Raw genomic sequence first — 18,316 nt, 5'->3', positions numbered from 1 at the left:
CAATCCTATAACATAACAGCTGTTCCTCACACTTAGGCATGAGAGAAACGTGATTTTATTTGCACGGCAAACGGAACATGCGGCCATGTTTATTTAAACGTCGGTAAACACTTCCTGCTTAGTGAAGGTTCTAATTCGTGAAGAATATTTTAAGTGAATATTATTTATTATGTAATAAACTATATTTTTAAGCATTTTAAAATATCTGCCATAATGCCTTCTCTTAATTCGTTTTTATATTGACATATGTAAGATCGTTGATCAAGCATAACGACGAACACAAAAATTCTTACTACTAAAGTAAGCGGATAGAACTTTAATTTGAAATTTGACGCCAAAAATTTTCAGTAAAGTATATAGTTCAAAGTAAATAAATACGAAAAAAAACAACGTATCATCGACAGTTCGTTTGTTATGTTGGGTTTACCCTTCCATCAACACACGTGAAAAAAACCGATGTTTCTTCGCACTATTGGAAAGTGTACCGAAGCCGTTGGTCTACATTAGTAAAAAATATAAATAAAATTTGTTAAGAAATTACTATTGAAATTTCTATTTGATGTGATTTCGAATTCGAAGCAATTTTGTTATAAGATTGAAATTATTTTTATTAAACGTAATTTAACTTTTATTTTCAATGTTTTTAAAAGCATTTATAAACTATTTATTTCTGTCATTATTTTTCACAATACATGTTTGTAAAATACATAAAATTTATTGTAATTTTTAACCATCGTGAGACGGTTCCACCGTGCGCACCGCATGCAACGACACGGTATCGCGGATGATTGACTTCAGCTGTCGGGGCCGATATCTGTGTTTGTCCTCTTGTCCGATACAAAACAATTTGCACGCCTGCAGCGGCAACCGCGTGTGGTGGCTTCCAGCGGGCTCTCACGCATTGTCAAGTCTCAATCCGATTCGAACGGTCAGCGAAGTCGAACGTGCGAACGAGCGTCCGCTCATAACACTCGAGTCGTGTCCACCAACAGTGATGGCGTGTGCGTACGTACGTGCTAAATAAGCAAAGATCCCGCGCAAAACCCGCACCACAACCTGGTGTTCGAACTTTGGCGCGTCAGCCAACGAGAACCGTGAAACGGCGAAGTTGCTATAGTTGCGGAAGCGTCACTAGCCGGCTGCACAGTGTTCGGTGGAGGCTGTTGGACTAAACCTGTTTTTCTCTTTCGCGGTGATCGTGATCGTAGTGTTGTGATCTTCCTGAGTGTTTTTTTTTTCGTTCAAACTGGTGTTTCGCCATGAATTGGAGTTTGTGGTGATAGGGATTTTAGTGCGGAAGTTCCAGGATTGCGACAAACGAGTCACAACCGAAGTGAGAGTGAGTGTTTTACGCGATTGAGTGCTTGTGTGACCGCATTTTCTCGGTAGATCACGAAACGATTGTAGGGGAATTCTCGTACGTTTAGGAGAAGCCCATCGAAGAAGAATCGGAGATAATCGAGTGTCGACGGCGATATACAACAAAAGGGAGTTGATCAAGTGGGCGATCTTCATGGTGCGGATCATCGTCTTCTGCTGGTTAGAAGAAAGTTGTGCGCTCAGTGTCAAGATTATCTTTAATCGTGAAACAATTTAAGAAGATGTGTGTCCGGGTTTTGCAGAAATTCTCGTTCTAACCAATATCCAGCACCGTAGTGGTATTGCGTCAACGGGTAGGTTGAAGTCTAATTTTGGGTTCATGTTTATCAACAACCGTATCAATTTGTTCTAAAAGTCACTTTATTGGTGTCAATCAAATGTTCAGTTTAAGGACGTTAGGCTACTGGCCTATACAACCTACATGTTGTGCATGGTTTTACGGTGTTTATCAGAAGATATAGAAGAAAAAACAACAACAAAACAGTATCGTAAAAGAGAGTATACGTCTAAAGGGGTCATGATTGCTAGCGAAACCTACCGGATGACAATGTTGACAATGATTTGTGCCCCATCGGCACATCGAATAAGGCAAGGCACGGTTCACGGACTATCAAATGCACCAGAAGAAGTTCGATAAGATATGGTGCGTTATCGGTGTCGTTGAATACTGTGTGGATAAGCCCCTTTAAGATTGTTTCCGTTCCTTGCCACTACATTGCTACACGGGAAAAGAGGGTTTAGAGTGTGTTTGCTTTTTTTTCTCCAGTTCTCCAGTTCTCGATTGAGTCAAAGAGTGGAGACGTAGATTTTTAGAAATAAATTCTTCATTTTTGTGTTGCTTTCAACACTCATTCAAGTATGGTAATTTTGGTAAACCTATGTGACGATCCATAGCTCGGTGGAGACATGTCTGGTAGCGTAGTTTTATGCAGATTACAATACCGTTTTTATGGGCGAACATTACTAGCGGGATTCGCGACAGAGCAGTATTGAAGTGAAAGGAACTCACCTTGTGTGTGCATTACAGCGAGACACATCAGCAGGTTGCTGTAGTGTGGGACTTTTTTTTGTTTCGACATATCGATTACCCTATTGATTCCGGTTTTGTGGCACTATGATTGAATATCTGGAACTACACGAAGAAAATTGGAAATAATGCTTGTTGGAGTTTTTTTCTCGTATTATCTCGTCAGTAAAGCTACTGTGCTATGATATAAAGACCGTATGAAACATGATCGTCAAATATGCTTTATCATCAGTGAAGTTGAATGTGATGTCATGTGTGAACTGAAGCACCAGAGACTATAAATAAGTTCAGTGCATTATTGTGTAAAATAGTTGAGAGTTTTTTGCTCAAAGTTAGGAACATACTTGTCTTAACAAAGAAAAAAAGACTCAGAAATAGGTGACATGCCAAATCAAACAAGCTACGATTAATATGTTATTGTAAATGAACTCCTCGCTTGTCTGTTGATAAATGGCTGTACCATAACCCACGCAGTCAAAGAACTAGCTCTGAAACGAAAACAACCGTACACCTTGTGTCTCCATCAACATGGTTCAGTTTTTGGGACAAAACACTCACTATTGCAAACGCAAAACCGGTATTTTGAGAGAGTGAAGTCGCATCAAAACAAAAACTCCCCACGTTCAATGGAGGTGATTGGGGGTTTTGGATTTGATTTTATAAATTCTGTAGTATGACTTTCATTGCGAAGAAGTTGCGAAATCACGTACCATGGAACACTGCATGGTAGCGAATAGCAATAGCTCATAAAAAAAGATTAGATGTGTCGATCCTCATTAACATTCCTAAGGCATTCGGGAAGTACAAGCTATTTGTACAAAAGACATTTAAATGATTCAAGTAACTTGCCGTCTAGGTAATCAGTACAGGAGTTTTCAATTTTCTTAAGTATGTTTTTAAACAAAATAATGGGATTTGAAACAATCTCGCTTACTGACCCTCTCAGGCGATCGTGAAGTGCGATCGGTGAAGGACGGTCTGACATCCATAAAACGAACGACCTTTGCAAGGAAATGTCGATGGGCGAAACTGTGGAGTTAGAAAGACAGACAGAAAACGGCCGATTTGTATGAACTTCGAAATAGAACAGGTTTTTGGCATGATTGTTGATTAATTTCATGCTGATGCGGAAGTAAAGAAGGGATCAAACACAGGGCTTAAAATTTTGGTTTGAAGACTTCACAGTAGAATTTTGAATTTGGCGTTTTAAAATTGAGTCACACAGTGAAGCGGTTTTGTAATCGGGTGAGTTATGGTAATTGAACAAAATATTCCACTGTTGGAGTAAGCAAACTCTGTGTGTGTAATTTGGCTTTTCCCCGTTTGTAATATGTACCGAATGGGTGGAATTATACCACCCGCTTGTGTAATTAATAATATGCGCTCGTGATCCGATCATATCCGGTTGCATTGGATGTGCGGTTGTGCGGGTCATCATTCAACAGAGGATCATTATGCACCATGAGGGTAACCAGGGTGCCCTAGTACGGGTTGGTACCCATCGGTCAACACGTTTCCCCGAACGGAGCAGTACAAGCAGATTGTTATGAATATTTTTAGCTGGTAACAGTCGTGTAAAACGGATCTCTTACTTGGCTTAGTCAAAGATATGACCTTGAATGGCAAAGAAAATATGAACTAATAGTTCAAAACACGACTGCTCGAAATTTAACATAAAACAAACATTTTTAACGATATGTAATAAAATCAGTTAAACTCGTTGCAAATTCCTTTCTTTGTTTTGCCAAATCTTTCAATTTTATGTTGGATTAATTAACTTCATTTGTTTCATAAAGATATTTTTTTCTTTTCAAAAGTTTCAGAAATTTAGAATTTAGAATTAGAATTTTATATTAATAAAATTTATTTGATGCCTAATATTGTGAAGCAATTCGTAACCATGCGATTAAATATTGATTACTTTTAGGCTGCTAAATACAGAAAAAAACCATTCTTTTGGTCACAAGTACGAACAATTTTGCACATGATATTTTTAATTTATACCAAACTCTAACACTTAGCAAAGTGATAAGAAGGTGTATAAATGATTGATTTATGTTTAGAAATGAAAAAATACATTCAAAAATTTTACATCATTCATAGAGATGTTTAATAAAGGGAACTACTTTGCACCACTAATTACACTTAGTGGAGGAGAAATGCCCGAAGAAAGATTCTCCCGAACAGGAAAGACATTATATCCTGGTTATCTTTTTGCACACCAAAATAGATACCGGAATGAGCTCTGTGAATGAAATGAAATACTTTAGGCTGAACTCTTTTCGCTAGTTTTCTATGGTGTTTGGATTATGCCAGTTGTTCCATAGTTGTTCTCAACCTTGGGTTAAAATATAGAGATGTATACTTATGGGAGAAACATAGAGGTATTGCTCGAGTAAACTTTAAAATAAACAGTATGAAACCCTCTTACTCCAAGGCATTTGTTTAGGGCTGTGTTCTACAGGGGAATAAGGTTACAGTTTTAATAGTTTTAAATTTTGTGGTTAACATTTGAAGAGAGAATATATTGTTGTTCTTTGATCTTTACAACCAAGCCTCAAAAATAAGACGAAATTTAAAATTATATTTACTACGATCAATGGATCAAAAGGTAAAGATCCCTATTTTCTCAAAGCTCTATGACATTATCAAACAATAGCAGCTACTAGTTAGAAGCACAAATTACATAAAAAAACGTTAGAAAGGGGTGGATGTTTTCACTCATAAATGCTCTTATTTCCATGCATGACGTCAATACGGGAGTACCATTGATAGATCATATGATAACTATGGGAATATTCATTCACTAGAATGTATTGTCTGAATGTATTTTTTCGCCCTTACATTCACCATACTTTTATTAGCCTGATGTGCATCGCGTGTGGAACGTGAATGGTGAAACTTTTTTTCTTTAGATTGTCTAGTGATCTTCCTAGTATTACAGTTGACCGTTAAACTTGATCCCTGATTGATCTTGCTGACCCGGGAGCAATTGGAAAACCATACTTTACAGGTTAATTAATTACCATTAGATTTATTTTTTTTTTGTTTTGTGCGATGCATTTTTCTTCCACAATCTATAATGCGAAACAGCTCCATGTTTTAAATCCTGTTGCAACCCGCAAACAAAGAAGTTTCGGAGAAAAGATAAAACTAATTCTAGCTCGTGATACGAACAGTTATGAATGCAATAAAATATGCTTTAAAGAGTCGTCGTAGCATTGCGATTGTACACCACGTGATAAAAGGAAAGACGTGATAAAAGAAAACGCTTGTTACATTTTGCACACTGGATTACGTACTAGCTGCAGGCTGTGATTTGTTTTTTTTTGTATTCATTTCGTGCACAACATGCTCTCTTTCCTGTTTTTTTTTTTTTGCAAATGTTTGTTCATATTCACAGACGAACCAGAGAACCGTTATCGGGCGTGAACGGAAATGCTTCGTTCAGGATAAAATTATGCGCATTTTGCGCTATTTTGGGCAATGCTTATTTGGAGCTAAAAGCGTATCTCGTCTGTACAGCCATTCATTACAAGCGCCGTTTATTTCGGTCGATCATTATTTGTCTTCAGGCCTAATGGATTGTTCGAAATTTGTCCAGCTTGTTGGCGCCATTAGGACGACACACAACACCCGGTGCAGGAAGGGCCTGGAAGCCATGATAGTGAGAGTGTTGCCAAGGGAAAACAGTGCTAAAATGTTAATTAACGATTTTTATTGAGTTGACGTAGGAGCTCATCTTGCTGGGTTATAGATTTTGGTCCTCGTTCCATGGATATCTGTCGTCGAAAACCATTGTCACTTGAGTGATCTAGAGATTGCAGGATAGTTTGTTGATTATTGGAAGGATAAACAAGAAGTAGAAATACAGAGATAATAAGAAATAGTTTTCTACTTTAAATCAACATACATTTATGAGCATCGAAGATACAAAACAGAGACTGAAATCTGTTGCTCACGTCTTAATATTAGAAAAGAAGAGAAATATTAGAATTAATCAGTTTGCAAACGATACGTATACCTAATTGTTGAAAATTTATTCACCCTTCAAAATACCCTAAACAAACCACGGATATGTTCAGGGTCGTTTCGTTTGCAGCGTTATGTTGCTTTACCGGCTATTGGTATTTGCCCAACGCACCTTACCAAACGATAGTAATTCATCAAATTGAACTAATATTTGTGTTCGCTTCAGCCGGAAAGCAACATATTTCGGTCACACGTGTTTAGAAGTGGATATAAACAAGGAAAACTCTCCATTTTTTTTCTTTGCTGATACTGGGAAATAAATGCTCGTTAGCTCGTTGCAGGTGTGCGAAACGTGAATGACCTTTGCGAGATTTGTGCGCTTGCCAGACTGGATGCATTCTTTTCTTCAGCAGCCAAGAAAGCAATCCAGACCGGCCCCATGGGGAGGCACGTATTTCGTGGTGGGTTATTCCGATTCTTCGTGAGGGATGGGTATTGATATTGACCCATCATCCAAGCGCCGGGGTGTGTTCTGTGGCCCGAGTGGTGTCGGTTTTAATTTACGAGTGTCTTATTTTCTGCTTTCCGCCGTTCTTTTTTCCAGACAAACCGGACCGGGGTTTAGGTTTGGGATGTGCAGTCCGCAACCGGAACGCAATAGAAAGGTGCTATAAAGTGGATAGTGCAGGTGTGTTTTCCCGAGTTCGTTATCCAAAATTCCGAGGAACTGGTTTTCGGTTAAGCAGTGTTGTCGCATACACAACTTTCGGAAGCATTTGGACGACTTTAACGCAGACCGGTGGATGAAAATGGGCTTGTAGGTTAGTGACAGTAGGCGTGAGCATACCTATCAGTTCCTGCTTTTGTAGCTCAGTACGGTCCGAGACGTCAGTAAGGATGTACGGGAGGATATTCGCCTGTCTGTTGGTCCTGTTCGGGGTGCGGTCCAGTGTGTGTAGTTTGCCGTGTGATTTCATCGATTCGGTTAACATCACGGACGGGGAGCGATTACCGAATGGTGAGATCCGTCATAATGGGGTGATCTATAACCAGACGTACTACCGTACGATCGACTATGAGTATGAAGACTTTGCCACGAAGAAGTACGTGGCGGAATATATTCGCGGGTGTTTGTGTGCGGTTCGGATATGTGTGCGGTTGTGCTGTGGTGAGCATGAGTTCCTTGGTAAAGGCTGTGAGCGCTCGGATAAATACTTACCGATCATGGTGAATGTTAGTGCGACGGAAAAGGACGATCTGCGCAACCTGTCCCAGTACGGCTTTCTGTATGGGAAGCCGTGTGGACAGGTGTATGAGCTGCTACCAGAGGAAAACCCGGCGGATGAGTGGAATATTGCAAGGGTAAGTTGAAGAATTCGCGTCCCATGGAGTGATTTATGTTTTTGGTGCTTACCGATCAGATGCTCTTATCGTGTTTTTAGTAAGACCGTTTTGAATATATATAAGTCTTTTCTTTAATGATTTACGACTCGGCCGTTTTCAAAAGAATTTAAATAAAATTGTTTTTGGTAATTAGTCCATAGAGCCCTGAGTGTCGTTCGCAAAGTACCAATGCTCAGGCACTCAGGTATCGATCAAGTAATATTGTATGATCTCTCTTCAGATACCGCATATTGCCAAAGATCCACTGGAACCCAGGCTCAGAGCTGAATTCTAAATAAATGACTTCAATGACCTAGGACACAGAAATAGGAAAGCTATGTGAACATTCTCAGTAAAATTACGAGTAGAGATCGTGTGAAGTCTGAAGAATTCTGACACTGATTTGTGGATTCGATATCTAGTATACAGTGGAGGTAATAACTTGAAGGTGTATAAGCTTAATGTTTTGATTTTTTTATGCAGTTTTCCGTCAAAATTTCGTCTAATCAAAGTCCTTTGTTGTTGTGCCATTATATGAATATATATGCCATTATATATATTATGAACAAATGATCGTTAATCCCGCCACCTCAAGTTTGGGACTGTCACGCTTTTTGTGTCCTTGTAGATGACTTTGTAGGAATTAGTAGCTGGGTTTCTCTCACGACACTAAAATCGAATTTAAACTGTGTAATGTGTTTAACACGAACTTGTAGACGACACTGTCCACTTGTCCAACCCAACCTACAATACAACTTTTATTGATGTTTAGCAAGAGATTGAACTGCTAAACGTTGTAATTAATATTTATATTTTCATTTTATTTTTTACCACTTCGGTTGCTGTTTTGTGTTCTTCGAAGTTAAAGAACGTTGAAGTTTGGATACGTTTGATACTGTGAATAGAACTCTGTTGTTGACTTCTTCAAATAAGAAGATTTGACTTGATTTGACTTCAAATTTGAGAATATTTGAGTTAAATCTACACTTTTTTAACTCAGCGATCGGATTGACAGACATGAAATAAGCAAAGGATTTCAAGCTGAAGATAAGATGGATTAATGAATGATAATTAATAAAACAATTTTTACGTTTCACTTGATTTGGTGTCCTATTGTTTACCATCTCCATCGCAAGAAATGATGGATGGGTTTTTGACGGTATTTTTTTGTGGTTATGGATTCGATTTTTTCAAGTCCAATTCCAGTTTGCCGTTCACACCATTGATGACCTGCGCGCGTGGTTACAAACGGGAAGTGAAACACACGCGACACTAGATTCATTTGCGGTGGATTTGATCGGAAGGATTAACTCAAGAGGAACCAGCATGTTGAAGGCCAAGTCTATTGATATGATTTTTTTCTTATGATTCAGAATGATTCCTCGTTTTCGTAGCGTATCGCAAATATGGCAAAGAACGATAGAAATAATGGGAGGATAAAATAATAATTACACTATGCGATTTACAGCCAGGGAAGATGGAATGTTAAGCCAAGCTTCTGCAAGCGAATGATTGACAATTATTTATGAGTTTCTTGTCATAACAATTTTGCAAACCTGCGCCATAAACTGAAGGCCGAAAGGTGATTGTGCTGGTGGCAAATTTGAAGTGGCATTGATTATAGCGGTGGTATGCAATGCACCGTTGACGGTATTCGTTCGCTAGAATTTCCTTTGGCTGATACTATTTGTGGTAACACTTAGCACAAGTTAGTGTGAATGAGTGGGGTTGTTGAAGTAGTTTGCATAGTGACGCAACAGTTGATAAACGGATCGGAGGGAGTCCCGCCAAGGGGAAGTGATTTGGATTTCCCTGTACCTTTTTGCTTTGAAACGCTTGGTTTAGATAAAGTCATAATTGTTTATTCTCGGTATATGGAAGATTGTTGCACTGCTATTAGGCACGTACGAAACGGCATCAAATTGTGTGCTGGCTGACAACAGCATGGTCGATCGTAGATGTCAAACAAACGCAAAAGATGTAACGATCAATCGTCGATTTTTTCGTCGGCTATTTTTTTTCGGTAATCGTTTTGAGATCTTTTCGTCGTACGTTTCATGTTCGTTTCAGTTGTATGATGGATTAGATAAAAAAAGAAGAAGGGGCATACAATGAAGATGTGGAAACAATCTTTCTCTCCATTGATCTTTGTACACGCGTGTCAAATGTGAAGACCATCGAAATGAGTAATACTTGAAAGATCACACTGCTGTGTGACGTAAATCAGCAAAATGTGCTCATCGAAGTAAAAAAGTTTGATTCCACTTTATTTGATCTAGCATAAACTTTTGTCATGTAAAAGGTGTGATTGAGGTTTTACGGTTTGGGTGTACTTACTTCTTTTATATAAATAAATTTTTAACTTAAATATTAAGAGATTCATATAATAATTCTTTTGACCGTTTTTCCTTTTAAATTTGTTTTTCCAGAACGGAAGCCTTATCATAGCGGAGGATACGCTTATTCCACGCAACCAGTACTGTTTAGCGCCCAGAGCGAATAAAACCCTCGCCTCCGGACTCGTTTGCTTCACGTCGAATGAAGAGTTCAAGTACAATCTCTATCCGGTCGGTAAGTAACACGCGGTCCTAAGATGCGTAATGCGGTGTAATTAGTCGAGTTTGGCTTATTGGCTGTTTCTGTGGGAATGTTGTTTAACCATGACGAGACGGTTTACGACTCCAAACGATATGCACAATATTGACACTGTGCCGTGTGGGAGTGTATCGAGCCGCCCGTTTATTATGCGCCCCTTTTGGGCTGCAGCATCTCGAACATCAAACAATAGCTGTCTATTTAGTGTTTGTCATGTGCCGCTAATTTTGCTAGATCGGCACCAGCGTTCTTCTGCCCGATAGTCTCTAATGGCTTCCGGTCTGGTTGATAATCTCATACCGCCATCTGTTGCTCCGATACCCAGACCGGCCGGTAATAACCCAGTCGCGACCAATTATACCGATGGGTGATGGGTTTTGACATTGGATGACCTACGCCGTTCTGCGATACACAAAACCCTACTACGTGGGAATAGGAAAGTCTGAAGTAGTCTCAGGAGTGACACCGTTTAGTGGCCATGTTGTCTGGATGAGTTGGTTTCTAAGCCAGAATGTGGCTGTTGAGGGTTTCCCCTATCGTAACAGAAAAAAATGTGCCAATCATGGTCGCGGCAAAAGTCTGATGACGTAGAACTAATTTGAATTGGCACGTGTTAAGTGGTTATGCTGTTTGCCGAGCAGCCAAATTTATTTTGGATAAGGGTAGAAATGTTCTTTGGGTGGCCATTCAGTATGGTGTATAGAGGTTAATATATGCGATCTTTTTCAGTAAAGGAATAGAAAGTTTCATATAATATTTATTTTTTGAGAAATTTTACTGATTTTTTTTTGAGTTTTTCATGATCATCAAGTTCAATTCCTTTTTTATTTCTTTACTGAATATTAAAGGACATACAAATCCAACTAGAATGTTCTTTGTTAATCCTCTTAACTTTTATCTATTTTTTTTTATTTTTTTATATTTAACATAGTTTTTGCTATGTATTTATAAAGTATATTTTAATTTCTATTGATATCAAAGATTTTACCCTTTGGTTTGCTCAGTCACTTCTTTACTGTTTTGTTTAATCATTTTTATGCGTTGTGAAAATATTTTGTTTATTTGTTATTTATATTTGTTGCTCCTCGTAACAACGGGGCGGTACGTTTTGAAGCATTTAATAAGTAAATAATAAATTTCACTAATAACAAACTGAACAAAGTTTCGTTTATGTTTGGTACAAAAATATTCGAACGTAATACGATCAAATATTTGTAGTTTGTAGGATTAGGTTACTTCATAGATTAATTTCACAGTCCTGAACCATTTCCTCAATTCAAGCGCTTGTAAAAATAGATTTCTACGAATTTGGATACGTAAAAAAAGTTCCAATTCTATGTAAGCCATTAGTCGAATCTATCGAGAAAAGAGCTATTCCCCTTTTCCAGAACCGAAAGAAAGGAGAAACTGTGAAAACTGCGATGTACAATTCAATAACGGAAGCACGTTGTTTACTTTTCGGTGAACTGACAATAAGCGCCATTTCGATTATGTTTTTTTTTCAATCGCATAACGCCTTCTGCTACCAACCGAAGGTGTGGCAAAACGTGCAGAAAGAGTTTCTGCATGTGGTTCTGTGGTTCTACTGATGTAATCCAGGGCAAACCCAGGGCATAATGCAAACTAGCGGCATATCCGAATTCAAATACTATGCCTTTGCCAATAAGCTTCCTATCGTGACCATATGCCTGTGATGGGTTCTCCCTATGGAGGAACCGAAGGGCTGGATAAGCGAGACATAGAAAGAGAAGGAGAGAGATGGAGAAGTAGGAAAAGCGGGGTTCATTATTGTCATTCATTAACATTTGTGGCGCCGTCAAAAAAGGGGTTCAGGTAGAGCGTTGTGGGTGGTGGACATCGTATTATATTACACCGTATTTGTTCGTCTGTGATGGGGTGACCATCGAGTACCGTATGCAACCCACCCGAAAAGACAGATTGGTTTCGGTGAAGATCACTGATAAAACCTAATCAAACTGGGGCCTTGCCCCGCAGGGACCTAGATGACATATTCAGCTCTTGTTCGTTTCTAGTGGAACATTAAATCATTGGTAATAGTTGAATACAAAAAGCAATTTTCTATGATTTACAATAATATGCAGTATAGAAAAACATCCACTCTAACAAGAGACGAACCGAATAAAGAAAATAAACAGACAAAAATTGAAGACAAAAAGGTTCTAAAAATCGCCAACGAAAACAAGGCGAGAAATGTTGAGCAGTATTAACATGTTTGTTTGTCTTATTTCATATTTTTGTCTTATTATTATACAATGGAAATTTTTATAATAATATTTCTTCTCTTTGTTTTGTTTTCTATTATTATCAGTTTGTTCTTTAATTTGTAATGGTTTTCGTTTTAATAGTAATGTTTTAATAGTTTTAATTGTAATGGTGATTTCGTTTTAATAGTAATTTCATTTATAAATGAATAATTATGCTTTGATGTGGTGTTCTTGAAACGCTCGCAGTTTATTTCGGTATTCGAACGTCACCGCGTTTCCAAGTATTGATATAATTAGGTTTTTTTCCTCGAAATTTAATCATAACCTCTCACACTTCAGGAAGAAATTTATAGCAACAGGAGAGCGATGGGTGATTAATTAGTAAAATCATGCCGTTCGATCCGGTGGTAGGCTTTTCCCCATAAAAAGGCAGCTCAATTTTCGTTCTCCGAATCACAGATGGTGGCAAGGGTGGTTGCCTTTCCCGGCCAATCGGCATATCTACATGGGGTCGCTTATCAACTGTTGACATTCGGAAGTTGTCATGTTAATCTTCCTAATGCTCAGGCATGATGGTTTGACGCTCGGTTATGGATATCTTTACCACCCGTTCGTACGAAATGGCTCTTGATATCAATAAAGTATATGTTGATTGTATTTTTGGTAGCAGCCAATCGAGCCGGGATTATTACGCGCTGTTGCTAATTATGTGGCCGTTTACATTGAGCGTTTTGATTAACAAACCACGCTAATCGTTGTCGATCGTTTTCAGGCATGCTGCTGTCGGTACCGTTCCTGCTGCTTACCTTCTTCGTGTACGCCTGCATACCGGATCTGCGGAACATGCACGGCAAATCGCTGATGTGCTACGTGTTGGGCTTGAGCGTCGGTTACACGGTTCTGTCGATGGTGCAGCTAAGCGTCTTTCCCGGTTCGAGCGCGTCCTGTGTGATCTCGGGCTATATCGTTTACTTCTCGTTCATGGTTAGCTTCTTCTGGCTGAACGTGATGTCGTTCGACATCTACTGGACGTTCAAGTAGGTTCCCGACGGTGCATTACGCATTTGCTCGGTTGCGTTTTTTTTTTGTTAATCTGTGGCATCACTTTTCCACCCGCAGGGGCGTCACGGGTGTTCGCAGCTCGGAAACGAAGAAATTTCTGCTCTACTCACTGTACGCCTGGGGCTGTCCGATCCTGCTGACCGCGTCAGCCATTACGGCGGATAACACCGATTTCTTGCCACAATATCTGCGACCACAGTTTGGTACGACCAGGTGTCTATTTGTTGGTAAGTAAACCATTGCAGCGGTTGGTGAGAGAATGGTTTATAGTAATTACTTACTTTTTCTTTGTATTTTAGAAAATAAATTGATCGAGTTCCTGTACCTGTACATGCCGTTGCTGATTCTGGTGTTCATGAATGTGGTGTTTTTCGTAATAACTGCTCTACGCATTTACAAAATACAGTGCGAAACGTCGGTAGTTCGTCGAGGTGACTCAAAACGCCACACCAAGCTGGACAATGATCGTGATAGGTAATGCAATTTGTATCGGGTTTTTGTACAAAGTTAGTACTGAATTTGTAGTTTTAAGGTAAAAAGATAGGAGGTAAAAGAGGCTAATAATATTGTGCAAATTGCTTTCATCAGATCGCTGTACCTTAACTGAACAAAATAATTAGAATTGTACACGATGAACAAATAATTGATTCAATAGAGTAAGCTGCAAAGCCACGTCAATGGGAACGTTGATGGGAAGAAACAATGGGAACATGTAAATCGAAATATTAGAACCACGAGCACCGAATTGTTGATATTGTAGGAATAATATATTCGCGTCCTTTTTTTCTGAACCGATGTGATTATAGGGAAATTTCTCTCTCTCTTCTTGGCTTTTAACGACCTTTAAGGTCTCGTCTGTCATTTCTGGCATACTAGACTTATTTTTACCACGTAGCTGGTTAGGCATTCCTTGCTACGCGGGGATGGTCCAGATGGAATTTGAACCCGGTCCTGCCGTGTAGACCGACGCCGTTTATCGCATACACTACCGGGCCGCCCCAATGTGCAATAGTACATTAACAGTATAGCCGAGAGAAATATATATTTTGAAAGTAAAACATATTTGACACATAGGTATATGCGATTGTTACGACAGTGTTTTATGATATATTACAATGTTGGACCATATTGTGAAGAGTGTGATAAATCAAATAATCTAAGCTCCAATGTGGCCCGGTGTTGTATGTGGTAAACGGTCCTCAGGACAGGACTGGGTATCAAATCCTATCCGGACCGTCCCTCCGTAGCAAGGACTGATTAACCGGCTACGCGGTAAAAATAAGTCTTGTAAGCCAGAAATGGCCGGCGTGACCTTAGAGGACGTTAAAAGTTAAAAAGAGATAGAGAGTGAGAGAGATAGAGAGAGAAAGAGAGAGAGAGAAAGAGAAAGAGAGAGAGAGAGAAGAGAGATAGAGAGATAGAAAGAGAAGGATATGATCGCAGCGAATATGCACCTCATAGTAGCTAGGCTTTGAAATTACGAGATTTGTAGCACATTTGGAAATGCTTTAAATGTTTGCGACTTCTTTATAAGCTACTTGAATTATATTTATTTGTCTTTTGTCTGTTAAGCTTCATAGGATAGGATTGGTCTAACCAAGAATAATACCAAATGTTTTGTATGGCGTTTCGAAGTACTTAGTTACCATAACATTTTTATAATATCGTAATATAACAAAAAATCATGAAGATAATGATGGAGCTTAGAATTAATTTTCAACGAAATAAGTACGGACATGAAAATTAATAGGAAATAATGCATGGCTCAGCAAAAAGTTCAATTTGGATTCGTATTTCAATGTAATCGACTAGATTGGTGCTCACTCATGAATATATATCCATAAATTTTTATTATTACTATCCGACTATATAAAAAAATAGACAGTTATAATATGAAAAGGAATGAAGATAAAAATCGACAACAATTGCAGTACCACAGAAGTAGAACAAGAATAGAACAAGGCGTAGAATACATAATCTATAGCTGTAATTTCATGACGTCTAAATTTTTATTATCCAAACATAATGGATTAAGTAAACAAATTCAACAAAACTAACAACCGTAGATGATTCAGATGAATTACAGTAAGTTTAATTAATCGCCTGAAGATAGTAGCGGATCCTCTTCAGGTCTGCATCCTGCTGTGTGGGTTAATAATTTATTATACGTAATAACTCACCTGCTGCAATTCGTGATAGTATTTATAACGTGTAATATTTGAGGGATAGTTACGTTCGTTCCCATTTCTTTGTACAAGAAACAATGTTTGGAGCGCCATGAGTAACGATATTGTAAAACGCTTCATGGTCGTGTATGCAGGAAACAGTGACCAACAGTAAAAGAAGCAGAAATGTAAATCATAACTAGCTATCTCAGGGAAAAAAATCGTAACATACGCTATTTACAAACTTTAAGGAAATTGAGGACAAGAAATACTAAATCTCACCTAACCTAATAATGTGTTTCATTTCCTAACAGATTTGGACTCTACCTGCGACTTTTCATCGTGATGGGTGTCACCTGGTCGTTGGAAATCATCTCATGGGCCGTGGATAACAACGCTTGGATCTTTTACGTTTCGGACGTGTGCAACTGCATCCAAGGATTTCTCATTTTCGCACTATTTGTGCTGAAGCAGAAAATTAAACGATTAATCTACAAAAAGTAAGTATTGTTTTTGAATAACCCTTGGAACCCACTAAAGGTAGTATCGCAACGATACTAAGTAGCAGAATTATTCAAGGATACATTGCGGACGTTCCATGTTGCTTTGGTGAGCTTGTAATCGTGTGTACATTGTTTCCGCAACAAGTCCGTTTCTAGCCGGTTTGATCTCGAACCAGATTGATCATACAACTCTCTCTTCTCTCTGTTTATCTCTTTTCCCTTCCTTCCCTTCTCGCCGTGTTGCGTTCCATGTGCGTACGTGTATGTATGTGTATGTTTTGTCTGTATCTTAAGGAAAGGGGACAGTACTACGTGACCCTGGTGATATGTTCGTGCTATCGATGCTCTCTTGTGATAGTTATGCTGTATCTCACTTCCGGGCGGTTATTGTTCGTGGGAGTCTTCTCGTGTGTTCGGATGGCAGGTGATGAGGCAGTGCGAGAGGTAAACCGAACTGCGTTGTTTGGTATTGAATTGTTCTGCACCAGCCCTGTCTGGGCTGGACGTAACTTTTTGGGCGGTTTCGGTGATGACCTTCTGGCGATAACCCTTCTTCCGCTTGAAATGTTACAAGCTGGTGACAAATAACCTAAACCTCCTATTTTGGTTCACTGCTGCAAAAGAATGTTTATCCCTAATATGTTGATTAACTCGCTTCCGGGTGTGTGGTTCACTTAAATCGGTGCTAAGACATGGGAGGAACACATTCTAACAAGCCTTAACTAGAATTTCCCGTACCTAATATGTTCTATTCCGAAATTGCTTTAAAAACTTTGATATGATATGTTTCTTACAATGGCACGATTTGAACTCTTCATCCAGGTTCGGTATCCGGGAAATCAAACAGGAACAAAAGATGTCATCCTGCAGTACAAGAACAACGGCTACCATGGTTTCGTCCTACCAGGAGTCTAAATCGGAAAATCCACTGGTCACACAATCGTCGAACGTGATGTAAACGACCTGGCCAGCGAACAAAGACGGTATGGCGTTATGACTTCTTCGAGCAAAATCTCATATTCGATGCCGGAAGCGCACTGCAAAAGTCGCGAAACAATTTAAGCCACTGGGCCATTTGCTAACCAAAGAACCTGAATCCTGTGACGCGTGTGACAGTTGGGCATATTTCTACATATTTTTCCCAAGCTACTGGCGTTATTATGGGCCTTCGTACAAGCTCCTTCTAGGGTACGATCACTAGCGACTTTGGTGATCGTTTTTAGACCAGCACAAACAAAACAGTATTTCTTAGTAGTTTTAGTACAAAGCTAGTGTTTTTGGAATAGTGAAGGAAACAGGCGGAATGGACATTAACTCAAATCTACCTCACAGCGGATGGTAAAATGGGACAGAGAAAAGTTCAGTAACTGTTGCACACATAGCGAGGTGAATAGAAAGGAATGTGACAGAAATTGGTAAGAATGTGACGTAGTTCATAAATATACTTAGCTGTTATGACAAAAAATGACCACTTAACAATATAAAAAAAAGAAATAAACAAAGCATGAAATATCAAAACATAATCCAACACACAATTCAGTGTGCTTCACTGCGTACGTAGTGTAACAATAAATGTGTATATTATCGTATTTATATTGCTTCTGACAAAAAAAAAACCCTCATCAAAATCCGGTCAATATCGTTAAGGTTTTGTTATAAAACGTTTCTTCTTCTTTTAAAGAGTATCTTCAGACAGTTGGTCGCTGTTTACTGCATTGTTTAATTTTACGTAAATATTAGTACTTCCACAGAACTCGCTCGTTACTCACACGAAGTGGTCACTTTTCCTTTTAAGATTATGTTCAAACGATTTGTTCAAACGTACGACCGACGCATCTCGTGCAGCCGCTCCATTTACTGTTTACCAATTGAAGGTGTAGTAAAACGAGCAGCAGTTGGGTCTAGGCCCAGTGTTTCCAGCCGAAATGGGAACCACTCGGGGCGGTTTTAACTAAACGCGAGATGTTTGAACAATTGACTCGTAAAATAAAAAAAAGATGTGGG

The 18,316-nt window shown here is 38.9% G+C and overlaps 1 protein-coding gene across 2 annotated transcripts; it reads left to right on the top strand.

Annotated features, from left to right (window-relative positions):
* Window positions 1–819: 819 nt before the first annotated feature.
* LOC125767886 (G-protein coupled receptor Mth2-like) lies at window positions 820–17,835 on the top strand. 2 transcript variants are annotated; one of them, XR_007418831.1, is made up of 9 exons: window positions 820–1,673; window positions 6,984–7,741; window positions 10,192–10,333; window positions 13,355–13,619; window positions 13,702–13,871; window positions 13,944–14,118; window positions 16,124–16,309; window positions 16,607–16,756; window positions 17,135–17,249. XR_007418831.1 is itself a non-coding variant. In XM_049434845.1 (8 exons), the coding sequence occupies exons 2-8, from the start codon at window positions 7,277–7,279 to the stop codon at window positions 17,268–17,270; spliced, it is 1,539 nt and encodes a 512-aa protein (XP_049290802.1). In that variant the 5' UTR covers window positions 820–1,673; window positions 6,984–7,276; the 3' UTR covers window positions 17,271–17,835. The 2 variants fall into 2 exon arrangements, 1 of the variants encoding a protein (XP_049290802.1); XM_049434845.1 differs by lacking the exon at window positions 16,607–16,756 and having other exon boundaries at window positions 17,135–17,835.
* Window positions 17,836–18,316: the final 481 nt, after the last annotated feature.

This window comes from Anopheles funestus, chromosome 3RL (genome assembly GCF_943734845.2).
Source record: "Anopheles funestus chromosome 3RL, idAnoFuneDA-416_04, whole genome shotgun sequence".
NCBI classification, from domain to species: domain Eukaryota; kingdom Metazoa; phylum Arthropoda; class Insecta; order Diptera; family Culicidae; genus Anopheles; species Anopheles funestus.
Note: the sequence above shows the minus strand (reverse complement) of the source record. Positions and strands in the feature narration are given on the sequence as shown.